The sequence below is a fragment of the Panthera leo genome, chromosome A2 (genome assembly GCF_018350215.1).
Source record: "Panthera leo isolate Ple1 chromosome A2, P.leo_Ple1_pat1.1, whole genome shotgun sequence".
Classification (NCBI taxonomy): domain Eukaryota; kingdom Metazoa; phylum Chordata; class Mammalia; order Carnivora; family Felidae; genus Panthera; species Panthera leo.
This window is the reverse complement of record NC_056680.1, coordinates 119,554,770-119,577,749: the sequence shown is the minus strand read 5'-3', so window position 1 is coordinate 119,577,749 and position 22,980 is coordinate 119,554,770. Positions and strand designations below refer to the sequence as shown.

General features: G+C 44.1%; 1 protein-coding gene across 1 annotated transcript in view; it reads right to left on the bottom strand.

The window, feature by feature from the left end:
• Positions 1-2,648, bottom strand: part of CHN2 (chimerin 2) — a 299,632-nt gene extending 296,984 nt beyond the window's left edge. The window contains exon 1 of the mRNA XM_042921140.1: positions 2,355-2,648. Coding sequence (XP_042777074.1) covers positions 2,355-2,403 — 49 coding nt within the window. The 5' untranslated portion in view covers positions 2,404-2,648. The remainder of the gene's footprint in view (positions 1-2,354) is intronic.
• Positions 2,649-22,980: the final 20,332 nt, after the last annotated feature.

Genomic DNA, 22,980 nt, shown 5'->3' with positions numbered 1-22,980 from the left:
CCAGCTGGGCAGTGGTGTAGCCAGAACTCAAGAACAATAATCCCAGAACTTCAGCACTAGAGGGAATCCTAAAATGGCCTTCCTCACTTAGTCTCCTTGCGGCTGAGGCTTATAATGTACTTCCTGGCACCTAGTAGGCCCTCTGCGAAAATTAATACAGGGATAGAGTGCCCTATTTTCTCAGACTCTGGCCTTTGCCTGGGAGAACACAGCTGCCACCACAAACAGGCTCTATTCTTTAACTCCCAACACTTCTCACAGGTGTGAATTGCTTGCACCATCTGAATTATTCACGAGCCACATGATGGTTAAGTGTGCTTAAAAAGAGAACTCGGGCTTCTGGTATTTTTCAAGACAAAGTGTCTAACTGGTGTACTAAGCCATCGAAGCTCATGGGCCTGGTTGATCCACATCAAAGAATATATCCATGCTCACTTTTTGAATTTCGGTGTCCACCGAATTTCCCAGTTCCCATTGGGATTTAAAAAAGTGATAACCAAAGCAGGAAGGAGAACCATCAGAGGCATCTCCATCCAATCTGCAAGGCGATTACCACCACCTAGAGCTGCTCCTGTGTGACTTCAAACCCACGTGTCCTTCTTAAGGCTGAGTTCAGTTTCTTCATCAGGTTTCTTCAGCTACACCAACAGCTGAATTTCCAGGTGCCACACATCTGTAACTTATGCCATCAGTAAATCGTGCGATAATACTGCCTCCTTGTCTCTTCTTCTTCTTTCCCCTTGCCTCCTCTCTCCCCCACCCGTTCCTTTCCTAGTGGATGGGTTTCTGAGAGGAATAACCATATGCTTGCTAATCGTAAGCCAACATCACTGTATTTTAAATTCAATGTTAGTCAACCAAAATGAATTGAAAAGCAGCAGCAGTGGTTTGGGGGTACTAAAAATACGCCGTAGCATTTGCTGAGTTCTCAGAATTAAAACCACAGGCGGTCAACTTGTTGCTGCTCTTAATAAGATATGACTGTTCTGCCCCATTGGCTGCTACTACCAGAAACTTGAACTATATCATATGCCTAACAACACACTGTGCTTTTCATTAGTTGGCAGTGATGAAGAAAGGAAGTGCCATTTCCCTGGAACTAAACCTGCCAAAAAAGATAACAGATGGCTTTCAAGGGATCACCTTGTGCCACATCACAATCGCACCGTAGTCAAACTCACCTTGCGTTTATGGTTAAATTAGTTACACACCCATAGATATGGTTAATTTATGACCGGCTTGCTGTTCAATGGCCCCACCGAGGTGTTGCTTCCTCTGAGTTTAATTTTTAAGTAATGTAACAAAAGACACACAATAGGAATTAATATGATATTAACATACTGAATATTTTCCTTAGCATTTCCAGACCTTCTGGACCCCTCAATACTGCACGCTACACTGAAGGTCTTATCAGCTATGCCTTTGGGGTTTGTCATTAAAGTTTTCAATGACCAGAGACGTAGAAGAATGCTACCTAATGCATCATTCTGATTAGAAATCTGTCATACACAGAAACCAGAGGATCTGTTTCTGTTGATTCTTATTCTTTCAGATTCATTAGCAGTTTTTTTTTTCTCTTCAATTAGACCTGCTGATCAACCATAAAAAAAGCTGAAAGGAGCCCTCCCTTTACTCAGCCACACCTGAAAACAAAATGTATGCCTGGAAAGTGAAATTACGGAGAGTATCATAAGAAAATGTTCAAGAGGCCACATAGGAAAATCACAGACACACACACACACGCACGCACACACACTTGTAAACCGACAAATTGGCAGAGGTTGGGCTCGACCTCCCTTCCTCTAACTCGCTTCAATCAGGACCAGAAAGACAGAATCCCTTCATTACTTCTATCTCAAACCATGCCCCAAGCTTGTGTCTCCACGGAGCTAATTTCTGAAACAAACAAAGAAAATCAAGTCTGCGAGGAGCGAGGGTTTTCTCTCTCAGCCTGGGGTTTGGGCAACCCGCCTGGCGGGCGCCGCGCCGCTGGCGAGCCGGGGCGCCCAGCGTCACCCAAACCTCCCGCGCCCCGCTAGCCCAGATTCCAGCTGCGCCAGAAAGTGCGAGCCTGCCCTGCTCGTCTCGCTTCTCGCCTGCTGCTCCCCAAGTCCCCAGAAGGCTCCCGTTCGCACACTAAGGGCGCCACCGCTCTCCCACCTCTGCGCTGTCAGATGTCAGGCGCAGAGGTGCTGTGGGCGCCCGCGGTGCCGGCAAACCAAACAAGTGCCACACCGGACGCCTGCCCTCACTCCGAGAGAGGGGGCAGGACGGCCACAGGTAGGCTCTACCCCTCCCAGGGCGGGGGGCGAGAGACCCAGCGCGGCAGCCGCGTCCGACGGGCTGAAACTCACCCGAGGACACCGAGGAGCCGGACAGGCTGGAGTTGCTGGACGCTGCCATCTCCGCGCGCCCCGCGCGTCGCTGCTGGCTCAGCCCCGGTGCGGACGCCGCCGCCGCTGCCCTCGCCCGGCCGCTCGCAGCCTTCGCGGCCCCCAGCCCATGGCAAAGTCCTGGGGACGCGCAGAAAGCACCAGCCTCCGGACTCTGCCTGCACTTCCTGCTCCACCAGATGACGCGCTGCTGCCGCCGCTATTTATTTGTGGTTTCCGTCCCTCTCGGCGCCTTTGCACGCTCTTCTCTGGGTGTCGGTGGGTAGATAGGAGCGGAGGGAGATCCGAGGGGCGGCCCGAGCGGACTAATCGCGCCTCCAGCGGAGCCCCAGCCGCGGTCCGCGCACGCTCGCGCGCGGCTGGGACCACCGCGCCCCGGCGGCCGGGGGGCGCCCTGCCAGCTCCTGCGCCCTCCCCTGGGCTCCCGCCTCCCCGGCGGCCCTTCGAGCAGCCCGGGCAAAGGCGGCAGGAGCCAGACAGACAGAGCGACCTCCCCCTTCTCCCTCCGCCCCAACTCCGCTCGCGCGCACACAAAGGAAGGAGAGGAGACGCGGGAGCTCCGGGGCTGGTTCAGCTGCCGCGGGCTTGACAGCTCTTGCGACTGGGGCTGGAGGAGGAGGCTGAGGACTGCAGGGCGGGGGCGTTGGACCGGGGCGCGGGACCCCAAGGTGCTGGGGAGGCCACCGGGGGGCGCGGAGCTAGCGCGGCTGCGATGCGCCGCGCTGGCTCCACGGTTTGGAGGCAACCGGGAGTGGGGAGAAGGTGGTGGGGCTCGCTGTCCGTGGCCAGGCTTGGGAGCGGCGAAGCCAGCCGGGGCGGGGGATACGGAGGGCGAAGGCGAGGTCACTAAGGACACGGATGCTAGGTAAAAAGGGGCCTGGGATGCCAGAGCGGCTGTGGAGCGCTCCTTCCACCCCGCTCCAAATTGTCCTTTGTTACTCCGGAGCTGATGATGGTCCCTGCCCTGCAAGGAGGTGTGTTTCCTAGAACACCCTCAAAACACCCTAGGAAGCCCAAGCCAGGTGCACTTAAGTACCCCAGCCACGGACAGTGACTAACGGGTCCGTTGGGCTTTTGAGGTCACCCTTCAAAGAGATAGGTTCCAAATATGTCATCAGGCCCACACAAAGCCGGGTGTCAAGAGAGAGAGGTTCTCTGACTTTGTCTGGTGAAGGATCCTCACAAAAGACTTGGAAGCAGGTCTGCCTGTGCCCTTTCAGGATAAGGAATTGCTTAGGTGTGGGAGAGAAAGAGATGTGAGCCCAAGGTGTGTACCTTCCCCCTGTATTTAAGCCTAAATTAATTTCACCAGGGGGAAATATACAGATTTTTTTTTTTTTAAGTCTGTTTCACGCTCCCAGCAGGGTAATCGGTTCTTTCAATCCTGAAGCAACAGAAAACTGTGAAATTTGAGCAGAAATTGTTAGATCAAAGGAAAAAGCAAACACTAAAGGAATGAAAAGTACTCTCATTATGTAGCAAAGTGGAAAGTGTTCGCATTGGGGTAGTTCAATTTTTAAAAACATGGTTAAAAGGACATAGTCAATTTAAAAATTATCAGGAGTGACACAGGAACAGCAGACAGTCCTAGGGGGTCCACATCAACCGTGCACCCCATGTACCGTGAATGATAAATGTTGAATAATCATAATATGCACTCATGTCACATTTTCTAGTTGATTTAAACTTTTTTTTTTTTTCCATTCCCTTCAGGATGCCATCCCAGTATGTCTTCCCAATAAGGCTTTTTTTTTTTTTTTTAATGCAGTTTTCTGAGCCCTCCTCAGCCACATGGAGTCTTCCTGACCCTCATCTACATGGAATTTAGAACATCCCTGCCTGTTCTAAGGAGACCCAAGCAGCCTAACCGAGAGTCCTTCAGGGGTATATGGTCCATCACAACCTTAACCTCTCCATCAGAACCGACCTCCTGTTTTCCCAAAGTTCTTCTGATCAAAGGCGCCTCTAGTTGTTTAACTAGTAATCGGTGGATCCCTCCAGATCTTTAGATGGCGGGTGGACTGACCTGGCCGTGTCACCTAGTAGGGTTGACACTCTGTCAGTTTGAAGAAGGGAGACAGCACATGATTTCATACTATGGCTCCACCATTTATTAGTTACATGACCTGGAGTAAATTACCTGCACTCACTGAGTCTCAGTTCCTCCACCGGCAGCCCGAATCCTGATAATATAGGGTGTTCCGAGGATTCAATGACATGATAGGTGTGAAGCCACAGTGTACCCAGCATACAGTTTGCGCCCTGTAAGTGACTTTAAATTGTGCATTTGAAAGGTCACATCTATGATCTGAACAACTTCCGCTTTCTCCGTTGCGTCTGGAGATAACTGATCAGCCGTGACGTGCTCTGTCAGGGAAATGTCTAATAGTTAGCCCAGGGTTTGTGTCTTGCTTGTCCCAAATTGAGCAATACACAACAGGTGTCATCATTCATCTCTGAAGTCTCACAAAAGGATGTTAAGTTCTATTTCTGTAGATGGATGATAACATTTACCTTCACAGAACTTTGCAGTCCTTAGTTAGGGAAAGTAAAGCATGGCCCTGTGAAATAGATTACTTCTATTATCTCAAATTGACAGATGAAAGGGGAAAAAGGGCACTTGCTGGGAAGGCACCAGGCCAAGGCCACCCTGTGCTGTACACAAGCAGAATAAAACACAGACTAACTTTTTTCCACGGGGTTCAGAGGCCAGAAGAAGGATGCAAGGCCCACAAACGTGTTTACCGAATAAAAACAGGATGACTGGGGAAACCTAGCTTGTTGGTCTGAGACAGACCGTGACTCCAAGGCCTATTATTCTGAAGAACAAATGGAAAGCTCCAGGTTCAGAATGAAAATCTGAAAGTTGATCAATAATTTAGATTGTTAAAGCCACAACAAATGGAGAAAAACTCAGCAGGCAGGATTGCTCACTATCACTTTTCTTAGATTCAGAGGGCCTAAAGGCTGGCTGTTCCTTGCAAAAAAAAAAAAAAAAAAAAAAATGTTTACAATATCAGTAAGTTAGGAGCAGGTGGCTGAAATAAGCTGCTAACCCCGCCTCATGAAGTAGGCTCAGGAACCTATTGTGGACCTTCCAAAGCGTTTCTCCAAATGAAACAATAAGGATATTAGTTCACACATTTTATTCATTCATTCATTCATTCATTCGTGGGCATTCATTCTAGCTAATGCCAATTTGTCAGTGGAAAAGGGAATATTGGTGCTGCAAAAATCTTAGGTCTGTTTGAAAAGCAGGATTTTTTAAAGATATGTCTACCTTCTTTCTTCAGCTATTAAAAGACTCATGGAACGAAAGAAATTTTGTTTATAATTTGGTCTATCGAGGATTAACAATGACCGTTTTGTTAGCATGAAAGCTAATTTAGCATTGAAAGCCTTCCCATCTTCCCTCTCCAAACGTATGTCCTGTTCTTCCCTTCATACATGTAACCCCTTCTCACTGTGCCCAGTACCACCCAGGTCTGGCAGCACTAACATTTTCCGGCGCTCTCCCTGCTGAGCATCTTATGTACTGTTGAAGGTGTAGTAGAAATCACCTTCTTGGAGAATCTTCCCTGATCCCTAAGCCAGAATCCAGCTTTTCTTCTATTGAATTCCTCTAGTCTTCCCCCTGTACCTCTCACTTGCCAGACGCTCTGGTTTGTTTTGATGGTAATTTTGGAACATATTTTATCTCCCTACTCCATTAAGAGCCTGGGGACGGGGGCAGGATCCCTATCTGGCTAGCCTTTGTATTCCCTATGAGGCTTTCTTTACACACAGTAGGTGCTCAGGAGATATTTGTGGAATAAGGGAGTAAACTAAGGAAGAAATCCAGGAAAGGTTCTCATGTTCAGCAATGACTTTTCATATCAGTAGCTCTGACCACCAGGCAACAAGATGACAGGCAACACATTTGGAGCACAAAAAGAAGTCGACGGGCATGCAATGACACTGTTTTGCTGTGAACAAGAAAAACTGAAACGGTGAGAATATAAGAGTAAAATTTTGATGGAGCAAATATTTGTTTAAAAATTTTTCTTTTCGTACATTTATTTATTTTTGATAGAGACAGAGCACAAGTGGGGGAGGGGCAGAGAGAGAAGGAGACACAGAATCCGAAGCAGGCTCCAGGCTCCGAGCTGTCAGCACAGAGTCGGATACGGGGCTGGAACCCACAAACCGCGAGATCGTGACCTGAGCCGAAGTCGGACACTTAACTGGCCACCCAGGTGCCCCAATGGAGCAAATATTTATAATCCCCACCCCCAGTCACCGGCTGTTTCAACTGGTATAATTTATTGTTTACAGAGTAGCTCTTATGTTGTTGTAATTTGTTTATTTTTGCTCTGCTCTCCTTTGAAGTTTAAAAGCAGACAAGAAAACACCACAGGGTGAATGTGGCCGTTGTGGTTGGAGATGGGCTCCCATGATTCAGGCACTCTGGGGTGTTTCTTTGTGAAGGTCATTCCCTTCCTCTGTGCTAAGCACAGAATGAAATACTCCTCACTTTCAAGATTAATCCAGTGGCCGGCATTCCAGGAAGAATAGTGGGGCTATTTGTCAACTAGCTTTAAATATTTTATGGCGAATACTCTACTGTACCCTGGAAATTGGTCTTTTCGCTATCAATTTCCCAACATCGATATACTCTTTGTTGTAGTGAGAAATATTTCCCTTTGTAGTTTAAGCTGTGTTTCTACCACAAAGATTCCTAGTCCTGTTAAAGGGAAACACTGGCTCTTCGGGGGTAACATCGGGCGTAACTAAAGGCAGAAGCTGAGAAAACTTCCCTATTCTCAGAAGAGGTGTGCAGGCGGCCCGGGGTGGGGTTACCCTGCAGACAGCTCAGACGCTGCAGGTAGCAGCCCGGCCTCTGAACAAAAGGAGTCCACACCTGGGGTGCAGACAAAGGAAGGCCGCCTCAGCTACCCAATTCCCAGTTCACATCGCTTGCTGCTTGGGGACCCCTAGTGGCGACACACAAGCCACAAGCACAGGTGTTCCTGGCTCTCCACTGAAGTGGAGAGGGCTCCTGGAGTATGGCCCTGAGTTTCCTATTTGGCCACTTAACTTGAGGGGATCAGATGTGTGGTGCACACGCGCGTGCGCGCGCACACACACACACACACACACACACACACACACTGCGTCGTGCTATCAGCTACAACCTCTTGGACTTGAAAGATGGAGACAGAGAGAGAAACAGGAGCTCTTCTTTCTGAAGGGAAAAATCAGTTTAGAAACTCACGACGGAGCGCAGAAACTCACGGAATACGTTTTTTCCTGCATGTTGGATCCTCTGGCTTTGTTCTCTGACATTTGCGACTGCAAAAATCTTTTCTGCCTTCAATGTCATAAGAGAAATCTAGGATAAACTAAAGTGAAGAGTGCCCCAAGTCTCCTCTGGGCAAAAGTGTGCAGTGAACTTGTTTCTCACGTCGTCTGGGAGTGTCTGTGCCTTTATGCTCTTTTACTGTCAACACTTGCTTTCATAAAAGTATCCAATGCATTTATTCCCTGCTAACTGTCCATGCATTTATGCATTCATTGATTCGTTCAGTGATGTTTCTTGAGCACTCAGCATGTGTCAGGAAGTATACTAGGCCCTGGGAAGAAAACTGCATCCTTGCCCTGGGCTATCCTATAGTAGGATCCCCTCCACCTCTTCCTGGGCGTTTCTATTTCTACTGGGACAACATTTCAAGCTATAGAAATGATCTCTAATTGGGAAGTATGGGTATTATCCATGCTGGCATCCGCTTTCTTTTCAGCAGATTAAAACAAATAAAATAAAACCTCCAAACCCAAGCTTCAAAGTCGACTAGATAACTGGCATATTTTCATCCACGGGGTTAGCTTGTCGGCTCAGAGAACCAAGCAGATATTCTGAATGTTCTGTGCCTTCACCCTCACCCCCACCCCCACCCCCCCCCCCCCGCCCCGCCGCCAGAAAAAGTTGTGAATCAGTGTTTTCATTTCTTTCCCTGTGGCAGTTATAGATTTGATAACAAAACAGAAAAATCTCTTTAATTTTCTTAAGGAGGGAGAGTAAGTGGGCATTGGAGGAAAGCTAAAAGACACTATATCTGGGTCAGTCTTCTGGCGTTAGGAAACACATTTTAGCCTTTTGCAAATATTCCACATTGGTTTGTAAAATGAGGCGTGAAGAAGTCATTCTGGAAAAGTACCGTGCGTATCTACGGAGTCAGACAGACCCCATTCCATCCTAGTTCCTCACTTATTAGCTCTGTGAGCTTGAGCCCGCTACTGAATCTTAGTTTCCCGATCTCTGAAATAGGGTAATAATACCCCAGAGAATTTGTGCGGGCCAAATGAAATAATAGGTGTAATAGAGCGTCTGCTGTATAGAAGCCCAGTTAGGAGTTCTGAGCACAACATGCTGTGCTTACACCTGCTATTCCAGAGCAGGCTGGGAGAATAATGATCTGATGCAAAAGTAACTTCCACCTCTACCTGTGTTACATCACTTGTGTGAGTGTATGTGAAGACAGAGAGGCCTGGGCTTTGGAGATAAATCCAGCTCAAATCCTGATTCTGCCACACACCGCTGGTGAGGTTGGACAGGGAACTTGGTTTTTCCTCTTTCTTTGTCTACTTATCTGTTAAAATGGAGATGATAGTGCCTCTTTTTTTTTTTTTTTTTTTTTTTTTGAGAGAGAGAGAGAGAGCACATGTGAAAGCAACTGGGAGGGGGGGCAGAGAATAAGGGGGACAGAGGATCCCAAGCAGGCTCTGCGCTGACAGCAGTGAGCCCGATGTGGGCCTCAAACTCACGAACCATGAGATCATGACCGGAGCCTGAGTCAGATGCTCAACCGACTGAGCCACCCAGGCGCCCCAGTAATGCCTCATCTCTAGGTAAAGGACAGTGTATGAGCGTAGTAAACAATATTAATGTGCAACACGTACTTTTTAACTATAGCAGTTCCTGAGGAATGGGTGGATGTTGCTAGGGTAGAATGTTTCAGAACCCCCAGGGAGTAGAGCGTGGCCTATAAGAAAGTACATTCAGGTCCTCTCTCTCTCTCTCACTCCCTCTCACCCCCCCCCATACCTACACATATATGCACACGTACCACACACATACACACACCCCACACAAAACGGTAATGTCTCCCGTGGGGGCATTTCCCCACCAGCACCTTTGGATAAGAATCCTGATGGAATATGAAAGTATAGTACAGTGAGAGACAGGCAGGTTACTTCATCTGTCTGCCACATCTGGCCCCTGTGTGATAAAGGGAAGGAAACCAACATTTGATGATTTGCTAATACTGCCATTACCTTACCCCTCTCCGCACGTTCCCTACCGCGAGCGATACAGAAAAATCACCTGCCACATAATAACCACTTACCGTGTGCCAGGACCATGCTCAGCACTCTGTATGCCCTTATCATCTATTCACAACCAGCCTGAAGTGGGAATCACGGTCTCCGTTTTCCTTTGGGGAAACTGAGGCCAAAAAACTCGTGTTACATCTTAATCAAAATGTGCCATAACCCTGGTGGTAGGTATTATCATTCCCCCTTTAGTGAAGAAAACCAAAATGAGAGAGGGTAAATAATCTATCAAGGATACAGGCATTAATTTGAACCCAGCTTTGGCTGATACTTTTCAGAACATGCCAAAACAAAATTACCCAGTAGTTTGAGTTTGAAGTTTCTTTTTGCTTTTTCAGTAAATACTTTCCTGTTTGAGCCTTCACTTAGGAGAGAAATGAAGTCTTTTAAGATACATCTTCTTTGCTTTAAACATTCATGGTTTTCTATTTGAACCCGGAAGGACATTGTCATTTTCCTTGCCTAAAACAAATCTTTGGGCAAGCCAGACTCTGGAGGCTTTGCAGGACTTGTGTTCTGACCCTGGGCAGTGACAGGCATAGTGTTAGGGAGAATAAGAGGGTGTTTGCCCAAGGAAACCAAGAATGTTCCCTGATCAAAAACTCCATCCCAGGGGCGCCTGGGTGGCTCAGTCAGTTAAGCATCCAACCCTTGATTTCTAAGCGTCTGACTCTTGTATTCAGCTCATTCGAGCCCCACATCAGACTCCGCACTGACAGTGCAGAGCTTGCTTGGGATTCCCTCCCCCTCTCTCAAAAATAAATAAACTTTAAAACAAACAAACAAACAAACAAAAAACTCCCTCCTATCCAGCTTCCAGATGCTGGAAGTTCCAAAATTAGAACTTTCACTTCTTTGATTTAAACAGTGCTATGGACACATGTTCTAATCGATCAATTTTGAGGGGACCTAAGACATTCAACTAAATAATTATTTTCACCTAAATAAGTTTCCTAATTCCCAAAAGCTGATTTTAAAACCAAGGGAAAAACCAACACAAAGAACAGTGGTATGCAACCTTGAATATTTTTACAGGCTACCTGGGGGTCTTATAAAATACAGATTCATGGGGCCCCTGGGTGGCTCAGTCAGTCAAGCATCCAACTCTTAGTTTTGGCTCAGGTCACGATCCCAGGGTCGTGGGACTGAGCACCACCTCGGGCTCCGTGCTGAGTGTGGAGACTGCTTAAGATTCTCTCTCTCTCTCTCTCTCTCTCTCTCTCTCTCTCTCTCTCTCTCCCACTGCCCCTCTCCCTACTCGTGCTCTCTCTCCCTAAAATATAAGTACATACATACATAAATATATAAATAAATACAGAAATAAATTAAAAAACCAGATTCAGATTCAGCAGGTGTGGGACAGGCCCCAAATCCTGCATTTCTAACAAGCTCCCAGGTGATGTGGGTGATATGTCACCACGCTTTGAGTAACAAATCGCCTAGGGCATGGCTCACAACTCTGGGTGCACAGCAGAACCACCCAGAAGGCTTTTAGAAATCCCAATGCCTAGAATGCACCACAGAACAAGCCAATCAGCATCCTTGTGGGTACGAAACAAACATCAGTGTTTTATTTTATTTGTTTATTTTTAAGTTTATTTATTTTGAGAGAGAGAGAGAGAGAGGGAGAGAGAGAATCCCAAGCAGGCTCCCCACTGTCAGCACAGAGCCTGACGTGGGACTCGAACCCACGAACCGTGAGATCATGACCTGAACTGAAACCAAGGGTCGGGGGTTTAACCGACTGAGCCACCCAGGGGCCCCCGCAAACATTAGTATTTTTGAAAGTTCCAGGTGGTTTCAATGTGCTGCTAAAGTTTGGAATCACCGATAGGAAAGATAGGATTATAATGTCAAAAGGGCCCATGGGGACCAGCAAGGGTTAATGTTGCTCCATGATTTTGCTGGGACTGTCTCTGGTGGCAAGGAAAAGAGAATCAAATTCTTGTCAAGATCTTTCATAAGATCATGTAACCATAGCCCTCTTGATGTGAGAAAATAGAATAAAATCTAACATTAGCACAAAAATTTCTTAATCAACATGGGGCGAATCGTCTTTCAATTTTGTCCGCGTTATGATTTTAAAAATACATTTCTCGATGAATAAGCATAAACACTAGGCACTTACTTTAGGGCCACTCCCTCTAGAGCAGCCAGCTGTCAGTGAGGCAGATGTTTGCCAGCAAATCCACTCTATCATTTCTCAATCAGAAAGAAGATTAGAAATGGGATTTTCAGCTCAGATGGGGTTGAAGGGTGATATTTATGCCAGAGAAATACTTCACGCCACAGCTAAAAAAAATTGCTTTGGGGAAAAAAAAAAAAACCTCCACTTCTTATGTGTTATGAATATATGAAAGTGAAACCTTCATCTTGGACAGGAAGAGGTGGTATCATAGGTGAATGCATTTGCCTCCTACTTCCATTGATGCCAGATTCAGAGAGATGAAAAGTACCTTAGCTGGTTCCCTGTATCCGAAGATTTTATTCTCCTCCGGATACCCTCCCAGTCCTCAGGGTTGAAACTGAAAAGGTGGCACGTTAAATAAACCAAAATGGTTATATTGGTTCATTCAGGCATGATGATTCATCTTATATGTTAACTTGATTGGGCCATGGAGTGCCCAGGTATCTGATCAAAGAGTAGGCTGGTGTCTCTGTGAGGGTGTTTTTGGGCGAGGGTAACATTTACATCGGTAGACTGAGGAAAGCAGATCGCCCTCCCTAATGTGGGTGGGCTCCATCCAATCAGTTGACTGACTAGAACTAAAAGGCAGACCCCCCTCCTTTGAGTAAGAGAGAACTCTTTCTGACAGCTTTCAGACTACACCACCAGTTCTTTTGTTGATTTTGAACTTGAACTGAAGCACTGGCTCGTCACGGGTCTCCAGTCTATTGGCCTCTGGATGGTAAATAGACCATCAGCTCTCCTAGGTCTCTAGCTTGCTGATGCACGATGCAGATCTGGGGCTTATCAGCCCTTATAACCATGTGCCTCCATATATAAAAGAACTGTCATGAGCCAGTATATATTGGCATGAGCGTCCATATATATATACACACACCTATATATACACACGTATATCCTATCGGTTCTGTTTCTCTGGAGAAACCCGACTAATAATTCATAAAGGTGATTTTTGGCACCTTTGGTATCCCTCCACACTTTCTAATTTTTCTATAATGGGCATATGTAATCATTGATTTTTAAATTATGCATTGTTAAACAAGCAACAGGAAAGCTCATATGCCCTCTTACATCACAAATGTCTGTACTTCAGATAAAGGTTGCTTCTTAAACTTCAGAACCTTATAAACATTACCTGGAGACCTGTTAAGACTGGATCCCACCCTCAGAGATTCTGATTCAGGAGGTCTGGGGGTGGGAGCTAAGTGTCTGTGTCTTTCCCAAGCTCCCGGGTGTTACTACTCCGTGAACCCTGCTTTGAGTAGCAAGGTCTATGATAATCGTAAGAGATCACAGTCCCTGACTAAGCAACTGTCTTTTAATGTCTTCCTGTGTTTACTCCACCAATTCAGCCCGTTTAAAAATTCTGTTGTTTTGCAATTGTCTTTCCACCTGGCTTTCTCATGGCATGAGAAGATTCTGGAGGGCAACAATGGTGTTTTGCCATTTTTGCATCTCCCTTCCCAAACCCAAGAATCTTTCCTGTAATAGAATTTTAAAAACATTTGTAGAATCATCCCTTCCCAAACCCAAGAATCTTTCCTGTAATAGAATTTTTAAAACGTTTGTAGAATCAATCGAGTGTTTATCTTTGTTCTGGTTTCCCAAGCCATCTAAAGGCAGCAGGCTGTCCTGATTTTCCACACAAAAGGGCAGAAGCCAAATTAACACAATAGGATGCTGTCTGATATTGTCTTCTCCCCGTCCAAGGAATTTAATTTTCTATAAGCCTACTTCCAATTCTCTCTGGGACAGTTATATTGAGAACGTTAATGCTTCATACCCTCTTGTGACATCAAGGCCTTTCCTACTGAACGTTAATGATCTTGGGGGATGCTGAGTTTGCTCAATTTGTATGTCTAGACATGTGAGCCCATGGAATTGTGTAGACAAAATGTTTCAATGTTGAAATGCCTTTCTCAGTTTTGATCCAAATGTGTGATATTAGATAAAAATATCCTAGAGTCATACACGGGTAATATTGACTGAACTTGACAAGTAGTTGAGTATGATGATCTGGCAAGTCTTAGGGAAAAGTCTGAGCAGTATTACAACTTTCTACATTTTCATTTGGATTCGAGTCTTCATGTCCCCATCCTGGTACACTCTGTGTGTCAGACCATAATGACTAGCTTTCGTTTCTTAATGCTGGTTGCCGTCTTCTTTTATTATTGTTAGACCACTATCGGGTTCATGCAGCACTTTTAAGGCATTCAGAGTGGAAATCTTTTGCCACCACTCACCTTCCTCTGCCCTCCCACTTTTCAAACTGTATCATTACCTTCTCTTTTGCAGAGCTTCCTGTCACAGCCTCATAATAGAAGTTCAGCTTGTTTGCATATGCATTTGCATGTCTTCATTAAGAGGAAGACGGCAACATGATTAATGAGTGTTATTTCTCATTTCGCAAAAGGAATATGTCTATATTTTATAGTCAAAGCACTGAAAGAAATAGTCCTAAGTTAGCTCAATATCAAATCATTTACTGCCTGTATGTTACTTAAAATGTTTTTTTCTTAGAAGGTAAGTACTCACGCTAACTGTAGGCATGTTGGAAGTAAAAGAGAGGTGAGTAAAATAAAAACCGTCCATATTCCCACCAGCATGCATAAATACATTAATGCTGTAGTTGTGTTTGTCTCCCTGTGGGGATTAACACTTTTGTAGTCTGCTTTTTGCATTTTATGTTATGTAGGAATATGAACATACACATGGAAAAAAAACTTGTTAGGATCTGCATCAAAAGTGCAGAATGTTAATTGTTAACCAATTTGACAATAAATTATATTTTTTAAAAAGTGCCTATCTTTGTGTATTGAAATTACTATGAGCAGTTTAATTTTTCTATATTGTGTAATTTTTTTAATGATGGTATTTTATTTTTATAATTGGAGACAAGAGAGCTACCTTCATTTTGGAATGAAGTCGTATTAAAAGTTTTCCATGTCATTACATATTCCTAATGTGGTTTTTCATGGCTATCTAAAATTCCACTGTACGAATCTACAATAATTTAATTCATTATTCTTCTATTGATTGAAATTTAAATTGTTCCACCGATTCTGCTTTTTTGATTTATGCCGGGATAAAAATCCTTGCACATCAATCTATGGGTGCCTTTCTGTTTATTTTCTTAGGCTTCATTGCTCTAAGTTGAACATGGCAACGGTAGGGCCACCAGCTGTACAACTCTAGAAAGCCCCAGACGCAGTATGTTCTACATAAATGGTACAAATTCAAAATACAATTCGAGAGGTGTCTGCTGGGCTAAGTCAACGGCTGAACACGGTCAACGGCTATGAAAATGTTTAAAGGCCTTGATACAATTTGCCAAATGGCCTTCTGGAAAAATCGTCTCAATTTTTACTCATTCCAAGACTTGCCCCACATGTACCAGAATTAAGAATTCGAGATATTTTTAAACTCAGATTGGTGGGGAAAAAATGCTCATCGCTGTTTTCGTTTGTATCTGTTTGATTCATAGTGAGGTTTAAATTTTTACTTGCGTCTATTTATATTTCTTCTTTTGCAGATTGCCTATTCACATCCTTTGCCAAAATGCTAATGAGAACCGAGTCCCAAGAGCTGCACCAAGAGTTCTAGGTGGCGTGTTCTTCCTTATTTTCCCCAATTACACTGTAGCAGTCACTTTTAGAGTCTCTGTACTGCAAATTTGAACTCTAAGGGATCTATGGAAGTTGAGGGACTTGCCCAAGGTCCCACAGAATGGAGAGAAGTTATATATATAATTTATCATCAAGTTAGCTAACATACAGCATATATGGTGTGCTCTTGGTTTTGGGGGTAGATTCCCGTGATTCATCACTTACGTGCAACACCCAGTGCTCATCCCAGCAAGTGCCCCCCTCCATGCCCATCACCCATTTTCCCCACCCCCTCTGCCCCATCCCCACTCCCTTCCACCCTCAGCTTGTTCTCTGTATTTAAAAGACCCTTATGGTTTGCTTCCATCTCTGTTTGTAACTATATAGAGAGATTTAAGTAGAAGTTTGTGATTTTCTTTGCTCACAATTCTTCCTTGTACTTTGGACCTTCCTTCTGTATTATTTTTCTTCTTCCTAAAGCATATGCTTTTAAAGTGTCTTCATGAGGATTTCTTAGTAGTAATCCCTCTCAATTTTTGCCTATAAATGTCTTCATTTTGTCTTTTCTTTTGAATAAAAATTTAGCTTGGTATAGAATACAAGCTGACAGTTAATTTCCTTCAGCACTTTGAACATATTATTTCACTGTGTTCTGACATGTTTTCTCGACAAAAAGAAGTCCACCATCAATCTAATTATTAGCTCTTTTTTTGGCTATATTCTCTTTTTTACTGCTTTTAAGAGGTCTGTTTGGAGGTTTTGAAGTTTTCCTACAGTGTGCCTAGCTGTGACATATCCTGTTCAAGATCATTGGCCTCATGAATCCGAGGAGCTATATCTTTTTTCATTTCTGGAAACTAGCTGTTAACTCTTTGAATATTACCTATTCAAAAACATCAGTGATTTAGACATATGTCAAACCTCCCCATTCAATGCTTCTTAACCTTCCTCTCATATTTCTCATTTATTTGTTTCCCTGTGCTCTCTTGTGGATAATTTATCTTCCCCTTCATTAATTTTCTCTTGTGCTGGTTATCCATCAACTAAAGTATCAATTTATCTAATCTGCTGTTTATCAACTGCATTGAATATATAACTTGGATTTTTTAATTTTTCATTTTTATCATTTCATTATTTTTCAAGCCTATTGGGTTGTTTCTGATAGCCTCTTGTTCCTTTAACATACTTTTGATACCCCTCCCCCCACATTCTTTACTCGTTGTGCTGGAAATTTTCCTCCTGCCTCTTCTAAATCCACTCTTCACCTTACTCTACCCTGCTCTGTGCCCTGAGAGGCTGACCAGCTGGATGGCACGGATGGGTTCCCTTGTCCAGAGAGGTTCCTGCTTCCTCCTCAGTACTCGCAGACCTCTGCTTGCTATTGGTGCAGCGTTCAGACCCAAAAGAGTTTCCCTGCTTCTCCCAAGGGGCAGATGGCTTTTGTTTCTACTTTTGCTTTCCTCGGAAACAGTAAATCGTTGCCTGAATACTGATATGAGGACAAAGATGTGATGTCCTCCCTCCAAACGCACATGGCTTTGCTTCCACCCTTCCTCAGGGCACTGAAGACCAAAGAGTTTGCTGCTTCTTCCCCAACAGCTTTAGAATCCTGCTTCTAAGCAGGCACAGCAGCGACAACCTCCTTCCATATCCTGCGCCACCAAAAGGGGCTCTCTCCAGCCTTTTGACTTAACGCCAGTCTTTCTCAAGAGCACCCAGTGGAGACCACGGAGAGGAGCTTGAGGGCGGGTAAAACCCCCCTTGTGTCTGGGTATGTGGGGCCTCCAGTTACTGTAAACTGATACACTGGCATATACTCAGCCTTTAGAAATTCTTTTTTTTCTTTTAAATATCTCCCCCCACCCCCCACCCCGCCCCAAGTCTATGGCAGCCACCTCTTCCTCCCAGACACTGTCAAAGGCAAAACAATTCACGCATCCTGACTCTCCTTGGGGTGGAGGGGAATTTTACCCTTTGAAATTCAGCTTCCTGCTTGCCCTATGTGGCCTCAGCTCTCTGATGAGTTCAGGAGAGTTGGGATTTTGTACATTGTTCAGCATTTTCTTATCAAGATGGCAGTGACCTTCTCCTGCAGCTTTCTGTATCCCAAGCAAGAGCGGGATTCCCGGTATTATCATTAGCAGCACCACCTTGCACTTCACAAACACTCTGGGTTTTGGGGTAAGTTACAGCTCAAGATAAGGCCAGAGAAGCCGAAAGCCCCTGGCAGACGCCTACAGGCCAATGCCAGCGACAGGGCTCACTGCCTCTCCGGGTTCCTGCTCTCTTATTTTGCTGGCCTGAGAGAATTTCTCTTATTTTCCTGTAAGCTCAGGCATGCATTTAAAAAGATGTTTTTTTCTTTAAAAAAAAAAAAACAAACTATCTTATCCAGCATTTTTTAGGCCATAACAGAAAACGTCTTCCAGACAGCCGGTGAGTCCTATAGCCAGCAACAAACGTTGGAAAAAAAAAATGTTTTATAATGTTAAAATTTTAATTATTTACTTTTTTACTTATTAACATTAATGATTCTTGAAATTGTTGATGAGACGGCTGCAGAAGTAAAAAAAAAGCAACGGTTAATGTGAAATTAATATTTAAAAAATGAAATCCATTAATGTAAAAGATTGACTTTACTAAGCTTTTCTTAAATACTCTTAAATACGCTAAAAGTTCAATTTATCTGGAGGGTGTTAACATGAATAATTTAAAATTCATTTTCCAACTGCAAGAGAAATAAAATTGATTTTGAGAGTTTTGCTGAGTCCAAAAGCTTAGTTATTTTTAACAAACTTTTTTGACAAAGGATGAATGGATGGTTACATGATGACAGCTAGATGGATAGACTGATAAACAGATCATTGTTATAGTATACGAATGTGAACTTTAGACACTGATCTTATCGTAACCAAAGGTGAGCCTGAATTTAGAGGTCAGAGGATTCCTGAGCCAGAACGTTGATCAATTAGATGTGACACATCAACTAACAGAAATCAGCCAAGTGCCTACAGCACTTATGCTGCTAAGCCAGCAGTGAGCCTGGATCCTGGAGAGAAGGTGATGCTAAGATTTAATGATTTACATTAACGTGTTTCACGAAAGGACTGAATTATTACAGGAATTCCCCAAATAAGAAAACCTAGGTACTTTTGAGTTCCATTCAGGAGGCACTGTTATCCACACATGTTTACCTGCTCCAGAAGACCCTACATCAGGTTTGGCTGATCTGCCTGACTAGATGGCTGTCTCCTTCCTTCTTTACCATTCCATGATTCTTCCCCTATGCACACCAACTACTGGGGTGAAGGGGACCACCTTTTCAGATAGAACTGATTATTCTTTACAGTCAAAGATATAGGCATTGGGGGCTTCCCGCTAAGCCACCTGAGTTCCATTTGAGGGAACTATATGTGAGGGTATGCTTGGAAACTTCAGTTTATAACTACCTCCTTCCTTAAAAATGATGGATTTGAGAGTCTATTTTTGGCATTTGCCTACCCCCCTGTCTGGCAGGCCAAATAATGGTCTCCCAAAAAGATGTCCTCTCTTCCTAACCTCCAACACCTGCGAATATGTTAGTTTACATAGCAAAAGGGACTTTGTGGGTGTGATTAAAGTTGTAAGTCTTGAGATGGGAAGATTATCCGTGATTATGTGAATGTGTCCAATCCAATCAAGTGAATACTGAAAAAGAAAGAACCTTTCCTAGCGGTGCTGAGAGAAAGCCAATGGAAGAAGAGGCAGGAGAGATTCAAAACAAGGTAGGGACTTGACCCGCTGTTGCTAATTTTGAAGATGAAAGAAGCCACGAGGAAGCAAATGCAGAGGCCTCTAGAAGCTGAGAGAGACCATGACCAACAGCCAGCAAGGAAATGAGGACTTTCGTCCTGTAACCACACGGGACTGAATGTTGCTAACACCGGCATGAGCAAGGAAACAGATTCCTCCCTTGATCCTTGAGAAAGAATGCATCCCTGTAGACACCTTGATTTTAAGCTGGTGAGACCATATCAGACTCATCAACTGAAGTATGTAATGGTATATTTGTGTTGCTTAAAGCCATTAGATCTATGGCAATTTGTTACAGTGACACTAGAAAACTAACGCTTCTCTCCGTTTTCATGTCTCTCATTGCCTACTGCATGCTTCATTCAGTATTGACTCCGCTTCGGCATTCTTGTGCCTTCATGGGTTCTTGTGCTGGTCTAGGAAGCCATACCACAGAGGTGAGCACAGGGCTAATTAAGCAGGGCCCATCCAAGTCCCTTAAAAGTTCCATCTGGGGTGGACAGGGATGTTAAGAGAAAGAGTAAGTTTCTTCACTTGAGATGACAAACCAAAATGGGGGACGTGTAAACCTGGAGATCCTCTGTGTGGAAAGAACTTGCTTGAAAATAAGGATACCTCAGAAGAAAAAAAAAAAAAAGAAAGAAAGGAAAGAGATTCTAAAGGCATAGTTCAAGCATCCAGAACCAGCTATAACTGAAACAAAGAACCTCTAGACTTTTTAGTTACCTAACTTAAAAGACATAAACAAAGACAACCTTTTGTTTAAGTTTGGTTTTGTGCCCAGCCGCTACAAGAGGCTTGGCTGATAAAATATCAGTTTCCCTGGGTTGCAAAGGATACTTGTTGAGCTGATCATGATGGCCTTAGGCACAATGCCTGGAAAATAATAGGCCTCAAATATCAGTTTTATTTATCTTTTGGTCCCTCCAGAGGAAAACCTCACATTCTAGATGAATCCTCCTGTCTCCAATCTCAAACTCTGAGGATTCGGAAAGGAGACATGTATCCATGGAAAACCCTACATAGGATGGCAATGTTGATTAATGCGCTCATGAGTTACCTTTCTCATTAAAACTATCAGGAATTGAGGGGGGCCTGGGTGTCTCAGTTGGTTAAGTGTCTGACTCTTGGTTTCAGCTCATGGTTAATGAGACTGAGCCCTGGGATTCTCTCTCTCCTCCCTCTCTCTCTGCCCCTCTCCCACTTGTGCATGTATGCACTCTTTCTCTGTCTCTTAAAATAGATAAACATTAAAAAAAAAACCTATTAGGAATTGAAACTGGAGAGACACTTTAGCTCCTAAGAGTGCATAATGAATTTCAGGTACTGTGATATAAATATAGAGAAAATATTTTGCACTGGGCATCCTTTTACAGGTACATCTTAAATTTCAGATAATTATCATTCCCTTTATTCATAAGACAGGGCCTTAATCATGTATCTGTACCTGATAATGTGTTTTTTTTTTATTTTTTTTAAATTTTATATTTGAGAGAGAAAGACAGACAGACAGAGCATGAGCATGAGCAGGGGAGGGACAGAGAGAGAGGGAGACATAGAATCCGAAGCAGGCTCCAGGCTCCGAGCTGTCAGCACAGAGTCCGACGTGGGGCTCGAACCCACGAGCAGTGAGATCATGACCTGAGCAGAAGTCGGCCGCTCAACCGACTGAGCCACCCGGGCGCCCCTGTATCTGTACCTTAAAAAAAAACCCCAACAACCTTATAACTCCTACTGGAAAACAACTGATACAAGTTTGCTTTTCTGCACCGTTTTTCAGAACATATTTGTTTTCCTGTCACACAATCTGTCATACTACGGACACAGGACACCATGGCCATGTGAGAGAAAGAACCATATTTTTATTTTCCAAATCAAAGGATGGCCATCTTTTTTTTTTTTTTTTGATGTTTATTTTTGAAGGAGAGAGAGCCAGAGAATGAGTGGGGGAGGGGCAGAGAGAGAGGGAGACACAGAATCAGAAGCAGGCTTCAGTCCCTGAGCTGTCAGCACAGAGCCCGATGCGGGGCTCGAACCCACGAACTGTGAGATCATGACCTGCGCCGAAGTCGGATGCTTAACCGACTGAGCCACCCAGGCACCCCAAAGGATAACCATGTTTAAAATAGCAATATTGACATTTGAACTTGCTATTGGCCTCCTCCTTTTCGGCATGTAGTTTATATGGACAAATAAAAATGTATTATTTGAAAAGAAAATGTATTATTTGGAGACACACTGATCATTTTCTTAATTATGTCTCACGGCTGGATTTGGCTGTAACAAGTTCTATGCTCCGAATTGTTTGTCTCTCGGCAAATACTTAGTTTGTGGAATTTGATTAAATAGCATCCCAGAAGGTTTTAGAGCTTGTCTTCCTTGCCCACAAGTGAAAGAAATATTACAAGTCTCTGACCTTACACTCCATACACAGAAGACCCTTGATAAAAACCTCAGGGCTGAACTGAGGAGGATTCTGGGCAAATTCCATTCCCTCTGGGATTCTCCACCCTCTTTGCTTATTCATGACATGGTGCTCTTTCTTCAGGCAAGCTCAGCCTGAGGGCTCTGAGCTGGCTAATGCTGTATGTTATTCCATTATGCATGTATTATGTTGGATGATCTCCCCACAGAATAACCAAGCTCAATTAACAGGTTGTTCTTCTTACAGATCTGTGAAATCCCCTGGGTGCTCCTAAGGGCTTTTTAGTTGCCAGGAGTGTGGCAGAAAGAATGTAGTGGGAAGCTTGCAAGGTAGTGTCAGTCCGTTATTTCATGTGAAGAAGCAACGCATATATAAGTAGTAGCAGGACTCTGCAATCACGAGTTAAAATTGGGAACCAAATCGACAGTTCATTGTGTTCAGCACCATTTATCTTTTTTTTTTTAATTTTTTTTAACGTTTATTTATTTTTGAGACAGAGAGAGACAGAGTATGAACGGGGGAGGGGCAGAGAGAGAGGGAGACAGAATCTGGAACAGGCTTCAGGCTCTGAGCTGTCAGCACAGAGCCCGATGCGGGGCTCGAACTCACGGACCGCAAGATCATGACCTGAGCCGAAGTCGGATGCTCAACCCACTGAGCCACCCAGGCGCCCCATCAGCACCTTTTATCTTGATCGACAAACCTCATAAACAGTCATTTTGGAAAAGAGAAATGTGGGTTTGTATCCATTAGAGAAATGGACCAGCTGAGTCACAGAGCAGTGCAAGTTGTTTTTGCCTGAGGGTAGATATTACAGAAAGTCAGTCAGACGCATTCTATGGAGCTGGGAAACAAAAGTACTAAAAGATACACATTTGTCATGAATGATGGTCTTTCTTCAAAATATTCACTAAATATACAAAGCCATTATATAAAGCGGAGCTAGGCAGACGTTCCTTCAATGAGCCATCAGATGAATAATTGGAGAAAATATGAACAATGCATGGTGGAGGGGGACTAATATTTATAACATCCAAAATTAATTAAAGGAAGGGCAAGTCTCTGGGATCAAATAGAACAAATGTTTTATAAGGGATAGACATCTGAAGGGAGGTGTGATGCTTAATTTTGTGTGTCAATTTGAGTGAGCTCTGGGGTGTGCAGATTAAACGTTGTTCCTGGGTGTCTCTCTCAGGGTGTTTCTGATGA